A 22,644-nucleotide genomic window follows, 5' to 3' on the forward strand; every position below is an offset into this window, starting at 1 on the left:
ACATCATTCCCTCAGATGGTTAGCTTGTTTTCACAGCACAGAGCTTTCCCTACTGAAGCCAGCTGCACTTTACAGATCACTCCCTCTTGACAGCCACAAGATACAAGGAATAGGGGTAACTTTTATTGTATTGATTTGCTTTTATTAAAAAAAAATGGGTTTCATTCTATATGGACCGCTAGGTCTACATAGACAAATGCATTTGGAACAACTGTTAGATAACTCTAAAAATGCTTCAAGCTTTTCCAGTTTGAAAGTAATGTCGATAGCATTTGGATATTTTGTATTTGAAAATGGAAGCATAATGTATACATTTCTATTCACCAATCTGATGTTTGGAATATTTTCTTATCATCTATCTGGTTACAAAGAAGGCAACGTCTTGCGACAGTTGACTGGTGCATTTGTCTGAGAAATTCCATAAACATGTGCTGCCATGATTATTTTTCACTGCTTTTGACACTGATGTTGCATAGCAAGTGCCCCCATTCAGGATTTGCAAGATCTGCAAAAAATGCTTGCAAAAAAGAGGAACTAATATCTCTATGGACAAAATTTTGAACTGCTTTTCTTCCCCCCCCCCCCCCCTCCCCCCCCCCCAGCTCATGGTCTCTTTTCTTCCTCCTCTCCCCATAAGAGAACTGAAAAAGAGTTAGGAGTTCAGGTTTGGTTTGGATAAAATCCTGAAATGTGGATGTGTCTCTGAATTACCTCATCGTCTCGGTTTGAGCCCTTAGCTGAACTTTGTCCTAAAATCCACCTCCGACAAAACAGTGAAAAGTTTAGTATAAGCTTAAAACACATGGAATAAAAAATTACCTTGGTATAAATCCACTGAAAACAAAATATATTATTTGTTATATGTAATTGACCTTTTGGAATTCACTTACCCCCTACTAGTTTAAAGAATGATCTCACAGATCCTTATGCCTGCCAGGAGGGTAGCCTCATTCATACCATATAATCCTACTGTACCGACTCTGAAATAAACATAAAGTCATTTCCCTAAATAGATGTTTAAGGCTAACCTGCACACTTCACTTGCTAAAACCTTGTCCATGAATACATCAGCCCATGGGAAGAGAATCTGTTAAACCTGAATTACCAAGCACGTTACTTCCACAGCCTGATAAAGGCTCTCTTCCAAACCCCACAGGAATCAGCGGTGGACAAGTTGGCTGGGGTGAACAGCAGCTCAAGCCCACAGCATGCACATGAGCACCGGGCACTTGCAGGCCCATGTGCTTCTTTGTGAATGCCACCCTCTTCCTCTGGGCTGTAAGAGCTGCCTACGGATTTCTAATATGCGGCAGCCCAGGCTGCCGAGCACTGGACATCTCAGACTGTGTGTTCTAACTGCTGGCTTACCACTGCTGGCAAATCGGCCATAGCAGCATTACCATAGCTGGCAAATCGTTGTGTTTTAAACCACAACGAACCACACTTATTTTCCTCTCCCCACCACGGGTCTGCCACTTGAAAGAGTTGAGCATCAAAACTGTATTCGAAACGGTGAAAGGGGCAGGGATCCCCTTCTTGAGGAAACAAATCCGCAGCATTTGACGGTGCATTTCTCCAGTTATAACGAAGGTAATGACACAGCATGCAGCCTCAGCTTCCCAGAAGCGGTTTGGGCTGACAAATGCTTACATGCTGTAGGGTCAGCACAAGAAAAAGCTTTCGGCAGTGCTGCCTCCAACGTCTATCCTTCGGGACTTCAATAGATGGCACTGTCACATCAGCTGGCTTACAGGAAAGGAACGATGTAAAGATTATATTTGAACAGATAATGTATGATTTTCTTTGCATAATCTACCGTCTTTTCTCTCTAGATGATATCTGGTTACATCTATTTGATTTTTTCAGGATAATAAACCAACTATTTAAAATGCATAAAACAGAACGGCTGGTCAGCTGGGCAATTCATTGACATTTTTCAATTTGGTAGTATGGAGTAGGACTAAACAACATGTTTTTTTCTTTACTAATCCCTGGCAAAACAAAATGTTTGTCACCTTTGATTAATTTTTTTAAACTTTGTGTATTATTTTTAAAAAGTTACATAATTCTCTTTTCAGCTGTGAAGTGCACTGATTTCTGTTACATTTCAATAGATGCTTCTTTTATTTTTTTTCCTCAGTCATCTTTGTATCATTAGACATAGAACCTTCTGGGGTGGTTATGAGGGGGAGGGAAGGGAGATCTCTACTTCAAATTTTGAAAGTAACACCTTTAAAAACTCTTGTTCAATCTCTCTACACATCTGGTCCAGCACTTAAATTTTTATCTGTGTTTCCCATGTAGGTGAGATCAACACTGTCCTAAGCTGACTTTATGCTTGCCACATTCATAATCTAGCAAAGAATTGCAGCCCTCCGTGGGACCACAGTCCCTTAGGGGAAAACAGTATTAGCTGGTCCCGAATCAAGCTTATATTCTTGGCAAATTTCTCCTGTAGCTATTGTATTATTTTTTCTTCTGCTAAATTGTATGAGAACCCTGGCACATCACCCAGAAATTTTGTCCAGCATCTTGATTATATAGTCAACCACAGGAAATCTGATGGAGGGGCAAGAGATTTTTGTTCTGCTGTGTAGTCCTGTTGGGATCACTGTCAACTTGGTAGGGGGATTTGGGCTGATTTCCTGTGACTTGATCTCTGCAGACATGCCAGGGCTTTTGCCTAAGAATCTGTAAACCACGCTGATTTTTCTTGGTAATCAGATGATTGTCCATTTCTCCCTATTCACCAGTGACTTGCCTTTGCATTTGGACCAGTTTCCTAACAAAGCAATGTGTGGACTTTTGTGAGTGGAAAGAAATGACATTTATTTAAATTAAATCTTCGTTTCCCCATGTACAAAAAAAAAATTGGATACAGCCACATTCTGAGTATCAACCGTAAGGACGCTGAATCTGCAGTAAAACTATCACCACCAGAGATCCCATCTGTATGCTGGGCAGCAGGTCCACCAGCTTTTCTAGGAAATCAGTGGAATCTGTGTCAAGAATCTGAAAAGCAACAAATCGTTCCACGTCTCTCATATCGCCCTCACAGACAGTTTGAGCACTTGCAAAGCTGCGGTTGCCAGGATGTGGCTTTCCAGCACGAGGCTGAAGAGCAGCAAGATGATACTCCTCCTCACGCCCTCATTTCTTTCTTGCTTCATATTTTTTTTCTCAATTTTTTTCAGCATTAAGCCTGAACTTTAAGAATGCTGTAAGAACCGGAGGCTTTAAATGGAGCATTTGTGATGCGGAATAGTCAGATGTTTTCTCCGATGCCACAGAGCAAGGACAGGGATGTCAAATGACTAAAGAAGGGCTTGTGTGCTCAGAAGCTTTTATCTTTGGTTTAATCATTTCATTGGGGTCTGCTGCAAGAGAGCGCCTGACTACAGATCTTGCTTCCTTGGCAGTCAATGGTATAACTACAGAATGTAAAATGGCAAGATGGGATTGTCATTCTAGCAAGTATTTAGGCCTAAGAAAGGTGGTGAGAGGAGCTTAAGGAATAATAAATTAAACCGCTTCGCAATTGCATAGGTCTTTGCCTCTCCAGACCCCCGCGCACACCCGTTTGGCACTGGCCATGGGCCCGATCCCGGGGGCGGCCCCCGCCCGCCCTCGGTCAGGCGCACCGGGAGGGACGGCACCGGGACCGCAGGGAGCCCCCCCGCAACACGCGTTTTCAGGGGGCACCGCAGGCTCCAGCCCGCCTCAGGGCGCGGAGCAGCGGCCCCCGGCAGGCTCCCCGCGCCGCACGGCGGGCGGCGGGAGCGGGGCGGGGGCGGCGGGAGCGGGGCGGGGGCGGCGGGAGCGGGGCGGGGGCGGCGGGCCCGGGGCCGGTGGCGGGCAGCCCGCCGGGCGCCGCTGACGTGGCGCCAAGGATGCGGCTCGGTTCGGAGGGGAGAGGGGCTGGGAGAGGCTGGCGGAGCCTGGCAGAGCCCAGCGCCCGCCCCGGCCCCGGCGCTCCCCTTCCCGCCCGCGGGCCGCGGAGGGGCGGAGGGAAGGCGGCGGCGGGAGAGCCGTGAGGGGAGAGGAGAGGGATGGCGGGGGGCGAGGGGGCGGCGGCCGCTCCCCGCCTGCTCGGGGCGCTCAGCCTCTGCGCCGCCGCCTGCTTTCACCTGGCGCACGGCGGGGACACCGGCGCAGAGTGGACCCTGGAGAAGGTGGGTCACGGTTGCGTTCCTCAAGGCTCTCGGCGCCCCTCCGCCTGGCCGCGGCCAGCGCCCTCCCGGGCGGCGGGAACGGCTGCCGGGGCTGCCGCCCGCCCTGAGGCCCCGTCGCGCCGAGCCCGCCGGCCGCGCAGGTGGGGCGGGGAGGGGAACGGAACATGGCGCCCCTCTCGCCCCCCGGGGATGGCGGCGGGCAGCGGGGCGGCTCCACGCGTTCGTGTGTCGGCGATGCCTTAACGCCACCCGGGACCGGGCTGCTGGAGCGACAGGCTGAGGCAGCCGGGGAATTAGGGGAAACCTGAGCAGGGCAAGAGGGATCAAACCCCGAATTTGTACTGTATGTAACATTCAGTTACACGCCGCTTTTCAGCGTGATTCGGAGAACGGTGCCTCCAGGCTGAGAGAACATGGCTCTTCCAGCAATGCCCATGTAGCTAGGGAAAACAAGCAGGGACAGTGCTGACAGCTACTGTAAAACGGTTTTAAATGGATATAATACCCTAACGTGTCAGAGAGCCATCCTGTGTCAGTTGTAATTCAGTGTTCTCTGAAACAGTGAAAAAAGCAATCTCGAGAAAAAGAGTAATGAGCAGTAAACTCCTGATTTCTCTTAGCGGTCCATCATGAAACACTAACAGTTTCTTTGTGAAGAACTAAACCACATGGAAGATGGGAGGGCATACAGCTGCACATTACATTCAGTTAAAGGGTTCAGGAATATCCAAGCAGAAAACACTTCCAGGTGTTTATAGAAGAGCTGAACTCAAAGTTCAGCCAGAACTGACTGAACTCCACTAATCCAGTGCACCGTTTCTTCACCAATAGAGCAGAGTCCAGGAAAACTGGCAAAATGAAGCTTCCATCATAATGTGCCACTTATAGAATGGTTTGGGTTGGAAAGGACCTTAAAGATCACCTAGTTCCACCCCCCCTGCCATGGGCAGGGACACCCCCCACCAGCCCAGGCTGCTCCCAGCCCCATCCAGCCTGGCCTTGAACGCTGCCAGGGATGGGGCAGCCACAGCTTCTCCGGGAAACCTGTGCTGGTGCCTCGCCACCCCCACAGTAAAGAAATTCTTTCTAACATCTAATCTAAACCTACCCTCTTCCAGTTTAAGGCCATTCCCCCTTGTCCTATCACTACAGGCCCTTGTAAAATCCCCCTCCAGCTTTTCTGAGGGCCCCTTTAGGTACTGGAAGCTGCTCGAAGGTCTCCCCAGAGCTCTCCTCCAGGCTGAACAACCCCAACTCTCCCAGCCTGTCCTCAGAGGAGAGGAGCTCCAGCCCGCTGATCATCTTCGTGGTCCTCCTCTGAATTCACTCCACTGGTTCTCCATTCCCCCAGTCCCTGCCTTTGCCTTCTGTGACTTGGGCAGTGTGGCTGGAGCACTTGCCAGTGAAGGCCAAGGCAAAATAGTCACTGCACACCTCAGCCTTCTCCATGGCCTGGGTAACTAGGTCTCCCATTTCCTTCCAGAGCAGGTCCACATTTCCCCTAGTCTTCCTTTGTGAAGCTCATTCGCCACCAGCTGCTCCTCAGTCATTCCCTTTCTCTTTGATTTTATTCACTCCCCACTTAAGTAAGTATTGGGTTGGAGAAACTTTGTAATTCTGTTCTGTTAATTGTATCTTACTATATATATAGCTCCTGTACAGGCTATGTACAGATACTACATATCTGTAGTATGCATAATACATATATATGTATATATAATACATAAGAATATACGAGGCTAAATCTTTTAGTCATACTAGTCGAAGTACAAGCCTGTAGCCCCAGTGCTCCTTTTTTCAGCCCCCTTGAGCCACACCAACACACTCCAGCTCATTCCATTCCTACTAGTCAATCTACTTGCCAATGATGTAAGTAGTATCATCTAACTGCCAAACCATAGCATCTGAACTCCTCTGCCCATGGAGGCACTAACCAAGAACCACTTCCTCTTTCTCTACAAATTCTTGTCCCTTGACAACTTCTGTTCCTTCTCCCTAAAGGAAGCCATAAGTTGAAACTCTGCAGTGAACAGACCTTCCCCTCCTCCTCTCACTGAGGAGGAGGAATTGGGTCCTAAACTTAAGAGTTCTTAGAAGCCAACTTCCCTTGGCACAGAGCTGAAATACACTAAAATTGGCAGGTAAGCGTGGGCTGCTTGTAGAAGTTGAAGTCTTGCATTTCTATGCAGCTTACTACAAAAAGTTTAGTGACAGCCCTGTTGTAAGTACATTGCTGTGCCTCCCTGCTGTAGCCACGGAGGAAACGGGGACTGACCAACACGGTAAGGAATGAGTCACCCACAGATCTCATTCCACTTCTCTTTTATTTCATGACCACTTTTGTAATTCCTTTCACTTCCCAAATTTGAAGAAATGGGAATTTATTCCCCTCTTCTGAAGTGTTTTCATACATTGGTACTTTCATAATAATAATAATGACGATGATGTTTCTTTGCAAGTGATTCAGTGACCCCAATTCCCTGGCATGCTCTACAGCGAGAAGCAAGGTGACTCCACATTTTAACAGAGCCCTTGACTTGTTCAACTGAAGGCCTGTTTGCTGAGCTTCCCTAATTAAATTGTCCTCCTACACTCTTCTGAAGTTGCTTTATTTTTTCTTTCTCCTCTTACAGCCTGTTCCTCAAACAGAACAGCTCCCTGACAACATTTTCTTTTCTCTGTGCCTTTTGTATGCTGGTGTAAATTCCACCATATTAAACTTTTAGTCTTTCAAAAGACACTTTGTGCATCATCTTCAATACGTTTTCCAAACTTGTAAAAGTTCTTCTTTATATCAGATGAAATGCAATTTTTCTTCAACCCATGTCTAAATTTGCTAGCATTAAAAATGTTAACTGCACATCCTAAAATTTGGTGTCTTTATAGTCTTAAAATTCAGCTTTAAACACTATAATAAAATTGGCATCGTAGGATTCAGTGTCTTTTTGTCTTCCTTCTACTTAATGTCACTAGTAAACTGAAGTGGAATTAGAGAAGAGGTTCCATGCAAAGATAAACAGCTAGGAAATAAGAGAAGAGTAGAATTAAATGTTTACAGTGAGGTCTATAAAATATTTGTTCTTGTGCCTGCTTTGCTCAGTGCACACACACAAATGAAGTAGAAAAGACAACAAATAGTGAGGCAAAAAACATTGACAATGTTCATCAGTCAGGGTAATTAAGGTAACAGGTCATTATACAGGGCTGCAGAAGATCTCAAGGTCAGTACACTTTCTGGCCAGGTAATGAGTTTCAGCAATCAGTTCAGAGAAATGTGAAATGATGCGCGTGAGTGAGTGGGAAAGGAGAGGGAATGAATATTTTTTGTTAATATATACAACCATGGAGTTAAATAGATTTATGAAAACGTCAGTTTGGTGCAGCAGCAGCCCAAAAGCAAATCAGTTATTAAACAGTCTGAAGAAAAGAAAATAATAAAATATAAAATACCATTATCACACACTATAAGTGATGGTGCACTCACATTGCAGTTTCCCTTGCTTTCCTCATCTCAGAAAGGATGAGATAGACAGGGTACACTGAAGGACAGCAAGTCTGATCAATAATGTAAGGCAATTCCGATCAAAGAACAAATAAACAGACCAGGATTTCTCAGGGAGAAAGAGAAGAGGGAACTCCCTATGATAGAAATAAGGAATAGGTATCATAGGAGCATCCTAAGATAGTGCATAAAATAGGGATCTATGAAAACAGGAGTGGCTAGGGAAGTTCCTGAGGAGACAGTTGCTAGACATTGGATAGACATCAGGTGCCCAAAGGGGCATTTGAGATGTCCTTGGGGACCCCACCTGGGATTCAGCTATCACTCCATCGCAGCACAAGGCTCTTGCACATTAAAGACATGCATTTGCCAGCCCCATAAGGATGTCTGGTGTATTCTAGGTCACCTGAAATAGCTCTAAAGGTCTGTGCTCAGGCAACAGAAAAGAAGCTGCTTGAGAGGTAGCTAGCACTGCTAGCTGTTGCCACAGGAGACAAGCTGCCAGTTCTGAGGTTAACCCATGTGTCACAAAGTTGACGTATACCCCAGCTAGCCCCAGACGAGCTCCAGCACGCTGTGTAGTTACACCACCACCACCACTGTGGGCAGAGGCCACAGTGACACAGCCTCACTCCTGGGACTGAGCTGGTTTATGCGTTCCTTTGCAGTACAGCACCTCGCAATGTAGACACAGCGTAAAGCTAAATATTACTGCTACTAAAAACAAAGCTTCCTGTGTTTGTCTCAGTGGAAAACTCATTTGAAGGTGGCATGGTTGCAGACATGACTGGGTGCATGCAGAATTAAGAGATTAGAAAAGAGAGAACGCAATCATGGGTTGAGATTTTACAGCTAGCTCATAGGTTTAAAATTTCTCCCGTGTTTTTAATACTAGTACATTTTGCATGGAAATCAAAGATACAGATGCCACAGAACTTAAAAATATCAATCATTTTTGAGAGAAAACCTTTTTTAAAATTAATTTTTTGTTGTCAGTAAGAGCAGTACATCACATTTACTGTAATTCTGAAGAACACTATGGTTAAAACGTCTAGTAATAGTTACAGCAATCTTTCCTTTTTCTCCCATCTGCAGTATTCTCACCAACCAAGAATTTTACATTCTGATGCTATTCAAAAAGTTGCAGCAAACACAGATGTTTCTGAAATGTGGGAGAATGATTTGCGCCCAATCCTGATAGAAAGATACTCGGGATCACCAGGAAATTATGTCGTACGACAGGTAAGACAGTATTTCCTGAAAACCTCTCAGAACATCTATTATTTATATTCTGAGTGCCTTTAGTGACCGCTAACGGGGCAGACACATTCCTTTCACTCAGTAGGATGAACCCTGTCTTTGTTCAAGTCTAGACTGCACAAAGCCTACATGACACAGCTTGCACTTTGTTATTTCCCAAGGCTGCATAGCATGACAAAAAAAATAAAAACACCGGTTTAAAAAATTGATTATTTTAATTAAAAAGCTTGCCTCAGGTTTGGTACCAAAAGTACAACACAACCGTTGTCCTTTCCCTCACAGGAGCAGGTTTTTGGTCACCAGTTCAAACCCCTGGGACCATACACAAGGGTGAAATAAATGCCAGGCTCCCCCCAGCCCCATTTCTGGAGAGGTTCTGTGCTGTTACAGTCCCCTGCGGTGTTGCTTCAGACAAGTGTATCAACACAAAAAGGGATCAGAGGGGCCCAAACGGGCAGGCAGGTGAAATGGTCAACATGATGAAGGGCAGCACAGCTCCAAGCAGCACACCAGCTAGCTCTGCTGGCCCAAGCACAGCAGCCCGTTAATGCTGGGCTGACGCGTCCAGGTTGCACCTGACCCCGAGCCAGTAAAAGCTCCAGCACGCTGTATTTGAGCTACAAGGAGCTACCACCGGGCTGGGTTGCTGCCCTGTCGGCACCTCTGCTCCGCAGTCACGGTGTGCATCTTCAGGATTGTGTGCTGTGCTGGCTTTGGATTATGTTAGCCAAGCAGGAGACCAAAACTGGTACAGCTGAATTTACTGCAAGACATTCACAACATCTCACTAGCCTTCATCTACCCTTCAGGCAGCGACGCAACAGCTCCAAGACAACCCTAACTACAGTACGTTTATTTGCTACTCTGCAGTTTGTAAACTGGAAAAAAAAAAGCTTTTTAATGCTTTGTGTGTGCGCGCATGCACGTCTATAGATTTAGTTTGGTGGTTTCTTTAGTGATACCCTGGAAGGCAGCCAAATGAAAGGGGGGAAAAAGTAAGAAAAACAAAAAAACCAGCTGAGTCTAGGCTAGAAAACCACAAACCATGTTCAAAATGGGATCATCCTGTTACAAGGTAACAGCATGTACTAAAGTAGACCCCCACCAAAGGAAAAGAGTCCTCCATTGTCAAGGCACAGTGGAGTTTGAAACAAATGACATTTCTTTCTAAGACACAGAAAAAGCACCAGGCTCCTTTAAGGGAGAAGGCTACTGCCAGTTACAGCTAGCGCACACTGGGAACTCCATCCAGGCTTATATATTCCCCTTAATCCGTAACAGACATCCTTTGCTCTGCCTACAGATAGCAGACAGACCATAACGACGCCATAAAAGCTTTTAGAGGGTGACTACGAACAAAATGGAAGTTTGTTCTAGCGCTAAAATTCATGGCAGGATTCCCACTGACTTCACTAAGAGCAGAACAAGTCTTCAAAGTGTATTTCCCCCCCACCCCCTTAGAGGCTTTTCCTAATGTTTATCTGAAGAGAGGAATCTGTCTTGAAGAAGCACTCTAGGGATCCATAAAAATAAGTTGCTCAACAGAGATGGCCCTCCAATAAGAGTTAGCCAGAACTCTGTACTCAGTATCTAACTGGGGTTAGAGGTATTCTCTTTAGGTAAGAAGATACGTAAAAATTAATTATCTCTTTTATAGAGTCACTGTCTTAATTTTTATCTTTACATGAGCTACACTTAGAAGATTTCATTTTTAAAACATTGTTCTGAAATGTTTAATTCTTTCTTTAATTTCCAGGAATCAGACCATCTCTTACAGCCTTGTAAACAACTTACATCACTTGAAAGCTGGTTTTCTCATAGAAGCTAAAAAAACCCACCAAAAACCCCAACCAAAACCCCAAAAGCCAAAATCCCCACACCAACCAAGCAAACCACAACCGAAAAAAACCCCAACAACTCTCCAGCATTTTTTTTATAGTGCTGTGGCATCTATGTCAAAATAGCCATGCCAAGTTCTCTGCAGCCAGTTCTGACATTTAATTTAAGGGCATAACTGAGTTTAAATTTGAAGAGGTAAACATTAAATCTGTCCTGGTTACACCTGAAAAAACACTGGCCTGGAAACTTCAAAGATCAAGATCTTAATGTGTCATAGTAATGGGCAATCATTCAAAGCACTTTCACACTCCAAAGACAAGAGATGAAAGGAAAAAATGAAAAGCAAGTCAGTCAAAGGCTAAGGTAGCAAGGATGTTGCTTATTTTATATGTTGATATTACATTTTTTGGTTTTAAAAATTTAACGTTTAAAATACCATGAATTTACAGAAATAAGCTTAAGTGCCACTGTTAATTAGCCGATAACTGTTTGTCTGCAACATCTTTCTAAAGCAAGCAATATTAATCTGATTTATCTTTTTTTTAAATGCAGCATATCAAGCACCGTCTTCAAAGATTACAGGCTGGTTGGGAAATTGAAGAAGATACATTTCAGAGGTACACACCATATGGATATCAAACATTTTCTAACATTATTAGCACTCTCAACCCCTCTGCAAAACGCCATCTAGTACTTGCTTGCCACTACGACTCAAAATTCTTTAGACAACAATGGCATGAGAAAGTCTTTGTAGGAGCAACTGATTCAGCCGTGCCTTGTGCTATGATATTGGAGCTGGCACGTGCCCTGGACAACAAGCTTCAGCTGATCAAGGTAGTTTGCTTGTTTCATTTTCATTTGGTTTTGCATCAGCAATAGGCCTTTGGGCACTTCCGTGTTCTCTCCCACAGCCTGCGTGCCTGATTCTCTGCTGTGCCCGTAGTAAAACTCCTACTGACTTCAAGAAGAACTGAACTTTAGAATACATTATCACATTAAAACTTCGTAGGCAAAGGCTTGCTATCTAAAAGTCACTTAATAAATATATACTACATAAAAATAACAATTTCTACATTAATAATACGTTTCATAGACTCTGAAATATAATCCTACCTTCGATCGAAAAGGTGCAGAACCCTACTCAGAAATTGCTCTCTATCCGGTAACATCTAGGGTCACTGACAAAGTTTTGTTGCTTTCTGAATCTTGCACTTTTAAAATCTCTCAGTTGTATTCTGTTTTGGGAGACAGATGAACTAATCGATGTGAAGGAAAGTTATATACGCATCCCTCCATCCCATGATGGTTTCAAACTTTTCTTCATGTTTTCCTTTATCAATTTAAATGTTTATGAAACAAGTGATGGCTGAGTACAGGAAAACAGTCAAGCAATAGCATAATATTATCAGTCTGTGTTACCTACGCTATGAAAATCTGCTTTGAAGTGCTGCCATTGCTAGGTGCAAAATCTGTGGGTCCTACAGGCTTTTCGAGGCCGCAGGATCACAGATCGATGAGTGCCACCTGCTGGTTCGGCATTTACTGTTTACAGAAGAACACTTGGACACTACCTTTACTTGTAGGTAAAGGTCCCTCAAATGCTTTACAAAGCATTGGGAATACACTCGGCTCAGGTATTCAAATTACTTGGCAGTTGTTCTCAGAGACTGATTTGGTGCCTTCTGACAGAAGAATATTTCAGAATTAGAAATTAAGAATATGCCAGTGTTTTTAATCACAAAACAGAGCACTCCTGTAATCCATATGCCTTCATTTAGAATACATTTGCCTGATGGTTATTTATGGAACAACCTGCATGCTGACTTAAAGACTGGACTTTTTCTCAAGTATCATATTATTTTTTGATTAAATTGTTTTATCATGTAAGATGACAGCATTTGACAAAATGACAATCTAATTACTTTGCACAGGCTACCATTTGTACAGTCTTAACAAAATATACTTTGGCATCCATCTGCTTAATACATTAGCTATGACCTTTTTGCTCTGCTTATAGTAGCGTAACAGCCTTCGTTATGTTTTCCGCCAAATCTATTTATACTTTGACTTGAAGCTGCGATTTTTATCTTCATGTTTCTCCAGTTACATAGAGTAAATTTAAAATTAAAGAGAAAAGACATATCTACTTTATTCAGACCTGGGAATGTATTAAACAGTAATAGCACATAATACTACAAATACTACTTTCTAAAATTCAAATAGCATTAATACAGTTTCTTCCAGAATGCAATGCAAACCGACTGCTATCAAAAGAGTTCTGTCCTGTGCAAAGGACAAAGGGCAGCAAAGCACTGCATTAGAGAAATCCATATATCACTGTAAGCATAATCAATATCAACTTGCCTACGTGAGCAACATTTTATGGAAGTTTCCACTACTGTTTATATTGGATCAGCTCCAGCTAGTTGGAAGTTGTAGCCCATACAGGACATGACTGTTGCCGGTGTCCCCACCTTTTTAACCACATCACGTGATTTCACTTGAAATAGCATTAATTAGTAGAGGGGTTAAAATATTTATAGCAACTGCCAAGACTACAGTTCCCAAAACTGTTCCTATAGCAGAACCAAACTGGGTTTAGCCGTGTTGTAGATTATTAGGAAATGCTTTTGGTGCCAACAAGGCTTCAGTTAGTAAACAGAGACAGAAAAAAGGCTCCTTCTACATGGGGAAGAAATTTCACACACATGTCTCCTTTGTGACCCTGAATACGTTAATGATATATATTCTCAGTTTTTACTGCTATGATATTTTTGGTTGCTGAAAGGGAAGGGCGTATCTGCTCCACTCCTGTGCTTTGGTTTTAGAGTGAAGTTGCCTTGGTGGCTGCAAGTCCCCCTAAGGGAAAAGAAATGGTCATTCTTCTCACGACTGGCTACTCTGTCCCTCAAAAAAACATCAACTTTACAAATACGTAATTCACCGCTACAGAGGCACAACTCTAGCAGAGGCATTACTCCTTTGTGGCGTTATTGAGTAATACCATGAGCACTCACATCGGGTGTTGTTGCTGACATGTCTTCTTGTTATTTGAGATGATGTTTCTGCTACCTGGTTTTGCAGACCTGTCTCAACATACTCAGCTCGTGTCTGCTAAAGTCAGAAATGAAATTTTTAGCCAGAACCAAAATGACACCAGACTGGAGAACATATAACTGTGCTAGATAAATAATAATGACATAATGATGTACTAGATAAATAATAAAGACTACTAACTATTACACGGTAGTGCATGTTTTAACAGCCATAGGAAGGTTTGTATAGGGTACCTGAAGATACACCCCTACCGATGTTGCCGACATGACTACAGTATTTGTCCTTTATTTCATGTTCTGACCAGAATGAGTTTTGTTATTTTTAACTTCCTCCAACAGACCAGCTCAACGTCAAGACCAGACCTTTCACTTCAGCTCATTTTTTTTGATGGTGAAGAAGCCTTTGTGCGGTGGTCCCCTTCCGATTCCCTCTACGGATCTCAACACTTGGCTCGGAAAATGGTATCTACTCCACATCCACCTGGTTCAACAACCACAAATCAGCTGCACGGCATAGTAAGTGGCTTTCACTTCCTTAATGAGTAATAGTAAATTACATTTTAAAAAATATTTAATTAGTAAGTAATTGGCCAAATTCCTAAGAAACCATGAACCCCACCAAAGTTAATGGGAAGAAGCAAGCCTGAGGAAATTTTATGAGATGTGATAAAACAGAGAGTTGACAAGACCTTTTCAGGTGAATCTGCTTAGACCTTCTCCATGCAAGTATGAGGAGGAGTCACAGAAAAATAAAAATACACAAATTAATTAGAACATAAACTAGGATACCCACCTTCTTCAAGAGAGAGAATTCAAAGTGAGTAGGGAAGAACACAGACATATCATCAGTCTAGGAACAGACCTCCCGTACCTCAGCGCTAAGCTACAGCAAGCTCCGTTTCCCTTTGGATTCCTGCTAACATTCTGGTTGTCTGCTCCGTTCTCCCTACTGCCTTCTAGTTTCCCTGCTCACTGCTGAGACACTTTTCTTCTGTCACTGTATCTTGTGACTCATAAAATGTCCTTCCCTTGACAGACTTTGTTGTTCTCTGGGGAAGCAGCAATTTCCTCTTCTTTCTCCCCACCTACCTTAGTTTTTCTTTTAAAGGGATATAACACACAAACTGCAAACAAAGTGATGCAGTTTGCTTCAGCTTGAGGAACAGAGCAGCAGGCTACCGTTTTGCTCCTCCAAAAGATGGCAAAATGCATCAGATTGGAGTCAGGTTCTGCTAATGAGTTCTTAGGCACCATGGTAGAAAAGCCAGATCTTGGCCAGGGCTATCAAAGACCTAGTCATGACCTATAAGGAACCAAGAGGTCTGGTTGCAGCTGCTGTGGTTGATGGTGGTGTAGTAGAGAATTCTGTATTAAAGATTCTTTCTTCTGTAGGACCTGCTTGTACTACTGGATTTAATTGGTGCACCAAACCCAGTCTTCCCCAATTATTTCCCGAACACTATTCGATGGTTTCAGAGGCTTCAAGCAATTGGTAAGGAGAAGGGTATGGGCTCTTGATGAATTGGAAGATTTGGGGTATACCTTCTGAATGTATTAAGTCCTGTAAATCAGATTATTTTTCTGTTCTACAATTATACTATTTATTAATGTAAGTGTTAAATTTACTGCATCTTAAACTTACACAAAGATTTGAATAGTTAGTTAATAACTGAGGAAGATTCCCAGACCTTTGGAATCCACGAAACAAGATTCTATTACTGATTGTCACTCTGCAACTCTTGGGAATTGCTTCACTTCTGTGTTTTAGTTCTCACTTCTGTAAAATGACAGTAACAGCACCAGTCTTGAGGTCTTCTAAGTACTAAACAAATGCAAAAGACTGTCATCCATGCCTTTTTCTTCTTTGATGGGAAAAGCTTCCACGTGAGAGGAAAAGTAAATCAAACATGCTTGCATGCCTCCTATTGTCCAAAATTTGTAATAATCACTTGCATTGTGAATTACAGAGCAAGAGCTACACAACATGAATCTGTTGAAGAACCATGTGTTTGAAAGGCAGTATTTCCAGAATACTTTATATCAAGGCCTGGTTGAAGATGACCACGTTCCATTTTTATTAAGAGGTACCGGAAGCTCCTATATTTTACAGTCTATTGTTCAGTAACAAATGCATGATTTCATGAATAAGCACGTGCACATGATCCTGTTTCTCAAGCTTATTTGCCCCAACTTGAGGCTTCCAAATCCAACTTTACAGAAGCTTTGAAAAGATACCCAAACAAAAGCAGTGATACAACATACCCATCATCATTTTGCAGGAGCACAGCTCCAGTGGCACAGATAATGGAAAAACCTGTCAGCAGTAGTGTCTCCTACAAAGATAAGCAATTCTGATCCAGTGGGATATCCCTACATACCACACTAGCCAGCCAGTTACTATTTCTAGGAGCCGTGAAACACTTGAGGGTTGTATCTTCAAAGACTACAAAAATCTCTGTAAAGGTCTGTTGTCACAGTTACAGTAACGCTCCTTATTACCTGTTTAAATCTGGAGGCACCGATTCCTGCAGAAATTCACATACTGAAATTAGATGTTCTCGTCCCCTAAAGAGAATGTAGATTTCACAGCTGCCAGCTTGAGGGGTGGGAAAGGTGCACGGAGTAGCCAGCAGAAATAGCAAAGGACACAATATGCCTGAAATCCCTCCTGGAATTAGGCACACACCTGCAAGTGGGACTCCTTACCTAAGCATTTCTCCTGGCAGCCACCTACACCATGAATCTTTCATTTTTCACACCAAGGCAGAGCCCAGGTCCAACAAAACCAACACAACCAATACATGCACGTCCAGGGATATCAAAAATCCTACATGGGAGAAGCTGATAAGGGAATACAATGACTACACCTCAAAACCTTTTCTTTTCACGATTAGCACCTAGTGAAGAAAACAGATTCCTTAGCAGTACGCAGCTGAAAAATGAGAGAGGAAAAGTAGTAAAACAGGAAAGAGGCTGGAGAGAAACAATACTCCCCCCCAAAAAAGCAATTAGGAAGCAGAAGACTGATTTAACTCCTTTTTTACATTAAAGTTGCAGCATGTATAGGTGGCTTGATGTTGCAGTCATTTCAAGTGGAAGTTCTTCTACCTGAGGATTACAGTGGTTCTATTTTACAGAGTAAAAATACAGACACCCTATTTTACCATTTATGGAGAGGACTAAAAAATGCTTCTAAAAGTGCTCAGCCTTAACATTGTCCAAGAACACGGCAATTGGTTTTCAGTTTGGGGAGCTGCAGCGATATCTGTGCCCTTCTGTGGCTTCTAAACATGGTATCAACACCTACAATGCAAAGGATCTTTTTTTTAAAAAAAAAAATAATAATAAAAGAGGTAAACTTAAAAGAAAGGAAAGTGCCAGTTCTAGGAAACACAACAAAATGGATGCAAGGCTTAAAAAAAAAAAAAAAAAAAAAAAAAAAAAAAAGGTAAAAGGAAGCTGCAGTGACACACACTCCTCTATAAAGTAAGTTTATTGAGTAGTTACCTGACTGTTGCTAAACAGTGACATATTAATTGGCTTAACAGAACTTCACCAATATTTCTTCTCCAAATTTCATTTTCCTCCTTTCAGGAGTTCCAGTCCTTCATCTGATTCCATCCCCTTTTCCTGCAGTATGGCATACCATGGAGGACACAGAAGAAAACCTTGACAAAACTACTATCGACAATCTCAGCAAAATCCTGCAAGTGTTTGTACTGGAATATCTAAACCTGTGATACACAAAATGGCAATAAATTGTACTTCATTCTAAATACTGTTTGCCCACCTTCACATCTGCTATGTAATTACACTGGCGAGCACTGAAGCGGTGCAAAATATAATGATAGCTCTTACTAGGCCTATTATTGATTCAGAGGTTCCTGGCCCAATGTTCCATGTAGCCAAATATGACAGCATTAAATAAGAATTAGTTTCAGCCTGGAAATAATTTGATTTTTCCATGTCTTACCGCTGAATAAAAAAAAAACCTGCAGAATTTTTCCAGATCGTTATCACTGTTTTGTGTCAGATATCAAGATCCCAGAAGGGAATGCCTCCCGACTTAAGCGTTAGCTGCAGTTTTTACAAGGTGTGACCAACTTTTGCAGTGTTCAGCAATGGAAATTTATACCACATTATTAAAAGAGGCAAAACTCACACTAAAACATGTATCTACTTTGCGTTGCACTAAACCACCTCATTCTGAAATGAGTTGCTAGAACTCCTGACACAGAAGGGATTTTTAATCCTCCCTGCTCTGACACCAGGAACCCGAGAAATAACCCAAATTAATTTTTCTCTGTCATTTGTTGGATACTTTTTGATGGAGAAGGGTGGTGGGGAGTGATGCTAAGAGGAAGGTACGTGGGGGGTTCCGTTGTGCTTTGGCTGCAACACAGGAGATAGGAACTGAAGAGTAGGGGGGTGTGTGGAAGCAACACCCCAGCACACACCATTCATTCATGTGAGAATCATTCACAATTTGACCCCCCAAAAAAACCAAATCAAACACCCCTGCTGTTTTTAATACAGATTATATCAGATGTAATCATACTAGGAAAGCGATCACTTCAGAAACTAGAGTTTAAAATAAATATAATTTTAAAGGGAAAGTACTATCTATCAAGAGTAAAATGAGTCAGAAGCAAGAAGACAGTTTAAGCACCAAAAAAATAAGGACAAGCCTATATCAGAAAAAGATACCAGTTTAACAACCCCGTGCTTTTACATTCCTTATTGGAATTATTCAGTAAATTTAGTGTAACACTGGCAGAAATCTAGCCTGGAATGAAACCACTTGGAGAAGCCAGAAGAATCAACATTCAAAAGCTACCTACAAAACTATGGTTTCTACTGGTAAGAAAAAGATGACAGCATTTGAAGAAAAAAACCCAAACCAAACATTAATCAAGCTATTTTACTCTCTGAACTTCTTTCATTAGAAAATTCTATCCCGGGCAAAGGGATTTGAAAAAGAAATAAGCTATGCAGTTGTAGGCATGTCAGATTTGGCCTGTATTTTACCCTTTTCCTAAAGCAAACATTTCTGAACCTAAAATATTTACATATATACTTTAAAGTCGCAACAGAAATGTGTATTTACAACAATGCAAACTTGTAGAATGTTTCTATTACAGGACAGCCTGAAAATGAAATTCAATCTGATTTTCTTGTTCAAGATGAAACAAAAGCCCTTTATGTTTTCCCATCTATTTTAACATTTGTGAGAAACGTTTCTACTTTGCATGCAACTTCTGAAATAGAATACAATGAACATTCCACAAATTGGACAGATGTATTTATTTTCAGATATTACTGTACGTCTGTGGAAATACATCAAAGCTATCTATCTGGAGTCTTTGCTGTCATATTCTCCATTACTTCAGCCCATGAGAAAACATTCTAAACAACTACATTAAATCTTCTTAAGTTTGAATACTCAGAGCGGTTATAAGGCACCTACTGCACCCTCCGAAGTGGCAATAAAACCGTAACAAAATGACTATATACAGATATGTTAAACAGGAGTTTGTATGGCTAATTCCGTTTTTACAGGTGAATTCTTGTGTTACTTCATACTTTGCCAGGCCTCTGCAAAATGCTGTATGCACCCGCAGGGTGCACTGCTACTCTGCTGCTTCAACAATTTGAAAGTTAAAATAGGCTTCGTTATGAAATGCGGGATCAGAGTTTTGTTGCAACTGGAAAAAGCCTATTTTTACAAAAACCTATCAGAGTTTGTTAAAACCATAATTTAATCACGTAGTACACCAAGTCTCTGGCATGTCAATTTTGTCACCAACCTCTCACAGCCTGAGCATGCAGTTTTCTTGAGTTACATTTACTCAGTTGAAAGAAATGAGGTACGGGTTGGTGTAATATGACCCAACGGCTCTCAAAACATCAGTTTTGAGTTTGGGGTCTTTCTGGTACAGGAAGAGAGGGCCATCTCCTAACTGGATGTGAGCCCTGGAAAGAGTTTACTTAGAAGGGAGGGTCATCATCTTAGGAATTCATATGAGCCATCATTCACTTAAAAAAATAACTGCTGAGAGGAAAACTCACATCTGCCCAGTAACCACATGCATCCAAGAATCCAAGCTCTCAAAAGCATAAGAACCTGAAGTAGTCAACGAGGCAAAAACATGGTGCAAGGAGGGTTCTCACTGCTAAGGCAGAGGAGAACAAACAGGCAGGAGAAATTCTAGCCATGTGATAAAATACCCAGAAAACAAAAAATACAAGTGATGGTATCTCTTCTACTGTTGGTCTCGATGTTGAATATTATCAAGTAACCAGATCCTACGGACCTGAACATGCCAGTACAGGTAATCACTTCAGCATTCGGAGACAGGCTTTTTGCTGAAGAACCTCTCCCTGGCTAGTTTCTCTGTCCCAGCTGGATGGTGGCAGCATCAACTAAGCCAAGAATTAGACACATCAGCAGAACTGCTGCACACGTTTTCTCCTTGTAAAGGATTTGTCGCACCCCAGTCAAGGGGTGTGGGGGGGAATCAGCAATCTCCCAGCCATGCGAGGCTGTCACTGGCTTCTCGGAGCCCTCCCACAGCTGCGTGTGGTTACTACCGGGGTGAAGGGAACACAGAACAGCAGGAACTCAAAGGCCATTACTCAACAGGTAAAGCTGCAACCACCCCCCCATATTACATTAGTTACTTGTGCTGTAGCAGGCGCTGTAGCTCCTTTTGTATCAGGACAATGCAGTTTTTGCAAGAAGCTTAAGCCTAAGTAATGGTACACGCAGCTCATTCTCTATAAAGCTTGATGAATTTACCTGTAAGTGAAGCGATCCTGGGCAATCACTGCTGGAACAAGTTCAGGGAGTAACAACGCCAAATGCTCTGGCAGACAGAAATCACAGGGTACCACCCTCTGTTTTTTCTCCAACTGGGGCAGCATTCCTATTACTAGGAACGAAGACCATATAAATTAACAGTTATTATTCACCACATTTCAAAGAAACATTTAGATTGTGACCACCTAACAGCAAAATACAGTTATAAAAGACAAAAGGCAGTAAAAACGCTCGCTGTAGAATTATTACAAGGACGCAGTCCATATTGGTAGCAGACCCAGCAAAACAGTTCCGAAGTTTCACACATCTACTCATCGAGACTGAAGTTCACTGAGAGCATCACTTAAACGATCAACGTATATAAAAAGGTAACTATAAAATCTTGTACACAAATTACCACTTTTTCCTTGTCATTTAAGGATGACACTGATTTTATTTTCCTCGTATAAAAGGAGACATTTTACTCTGTGCCGATTTAACAAATATTCTTAATATATTCATAACAATAAAGCAGCTAAAAAGCTGTTCTAATCTCTAAAAGAACTTTTATCGTCTGCACATGATATATATTGTAAACAATCACTCCAAAAAATAATTTTATTAAAGTGATTATATTGCACTCAGAATTCTGGGATACTTATTCTCCCTTCTCATTTTAAATCAAAGATCAGCTTCATTTTTTAATAAAATGGAGCTTTAATTTTCTACCAAAAACAAGTTGGCATGCGATCAATATAATACAATGTATTTAAAATGTCAGAAAAAGGGCAAGTGTCTGGTTATGAAACCGGAGTAAGGAACAATTCTCAAATAGGCCACACGAGAGTAGTATATTGTAAACATTCTGCTGGCTCTAAGGTGTTGCAGATGCTGTAGAAAGCGCGGTCTAGTTCAGCACCCAAGAGGTACAGAGAATCTGTTCAAGTGTTCTGTACTTAGTGAATTTCCACGCAGCAATGGCACGTGTAAGACTACACATAAAGACAAAGTAATGAAACAAAGGTGATTTCTGAGCCAATACTGACCTCACAGAAACACAGCCAATTGTTTTAAGTTTGCTTTAATCTTTAAACGCAAGTTTTCCAGGTCATTAAATTTTCTGACACAGCAGCGAAGCTGTTTCTCTTGTTGCAAATGAAGTACAGAACTAGATTCCCTACTTGCAGCTTACGTGGACTGTGTACCATGGCAGTCTGGACACTACCCTCAGCCTAAAACATCTTGGCTAGATACTGTCATGCAGAATGTCACCCTTACTTTGTTTGCAAGAGTGACACCCTCCTCCCACGCAGTGGAGCGAGAAACACAAGTAGTGGAGAGGGGAAGGAAAAAACAAACAAACAAACAACCCAAACCACCAAAAACCAGGACAGTAATGTCCTTGTGCAGAAAAAGAAATCCTCAGCCAGGGTGAAGAGGCCACAGATCTTTAACATTCAAATGAAGGCTGTTTTCTCAACTCAGTTCTACAAGAGAAAGATTTCTCTATCACACCCATTATCTTCAGGTACCATACTGTCTTTGGAGTCCCTGAGATACTACAGCTCCATATAACCACCTTGGACAAATGGAGAGACTTAGTATACAGATAAGCAAGGTGGAAGCCAATACATAGCACCCTGAGTTGCAAGTGAAACAACAGGAACAGGCAACCCACTCCCCAACAGCCAAGAGATGCAGAAGGAAAGTGCAGAGGAGATATTGGCGAGGGAATTACAAGACACATACTGCACAGGAGGACAGAAAAAAAAAAAAAATTGAAGTCTTTCTAAAAGGCCTTTCCCTGTTACCAGAGCAGTGAAGAAAAAGACAGCAGCCAGAGGGAAAAGCTCTCTGAGAAAGGCCCTGAAGAAATGCGGCCATCTAGATGTACAGCAGAACAGCAATGCAAAAGCAGAGGCAAGTTAGGCAGTCTTGTTCCAAGCGTGCTCCAAAGGTTAAGCACTCCAGTAATGACTCAGAACTGTCAGTGATCACTGACCTGCACTATGGATA

The 22,644-nt window shown here is 42.3% G+C and overlaps 1 protein-coding gene across 1 annotated transcript; it reads left to right on the forward strand.

Moving 5' to 3' along the window:
- The first annotated feature begins 3,866 nt into the window (after nt 1-3,866).
- QPCT (glutaminyl-peptide cyclotransferase) lies at nt 3,867-17,837 on the forward strand. Its single transcript, XM_056357520.1, has 7 exons — nt 3,867-4,172; nt 8,770-8,916; nt 11,326-11,607; nt 14,169-14,345; nt 15,222-15,321; nt 15,797-15,913; nt 17,424-17,837. Exons 1-7 carry the CDS (start codon nt 4,050-4,052, stop codon nt 17,567-17,569), a joined length of 1,092 nt encoding a protein of 363 aa, XP_056213495.1. The 5' UTR covers nt 3,867-4,049; the 3' UTR covers nt 17,570-17,837.
- The last annotated feature ends 4,807 nt before the right edge of the window (nt 17,838-22,644 follow it).

This window comes from Falco biarmicus, chromosome 12 (assembly GCF_023638135.1).
Source record: "Falco biarmicus isolate bFalBia1 chromosome 12, bFalBia1.pri, whole genome shotgun sequence".
Classification (NCBI taxonomy): domain Eukaryota; kingdom Metazoa; phylum Chordata; class Aves; order Falconiformes; family Falconidae; genus Falco; species Falco biarmicus.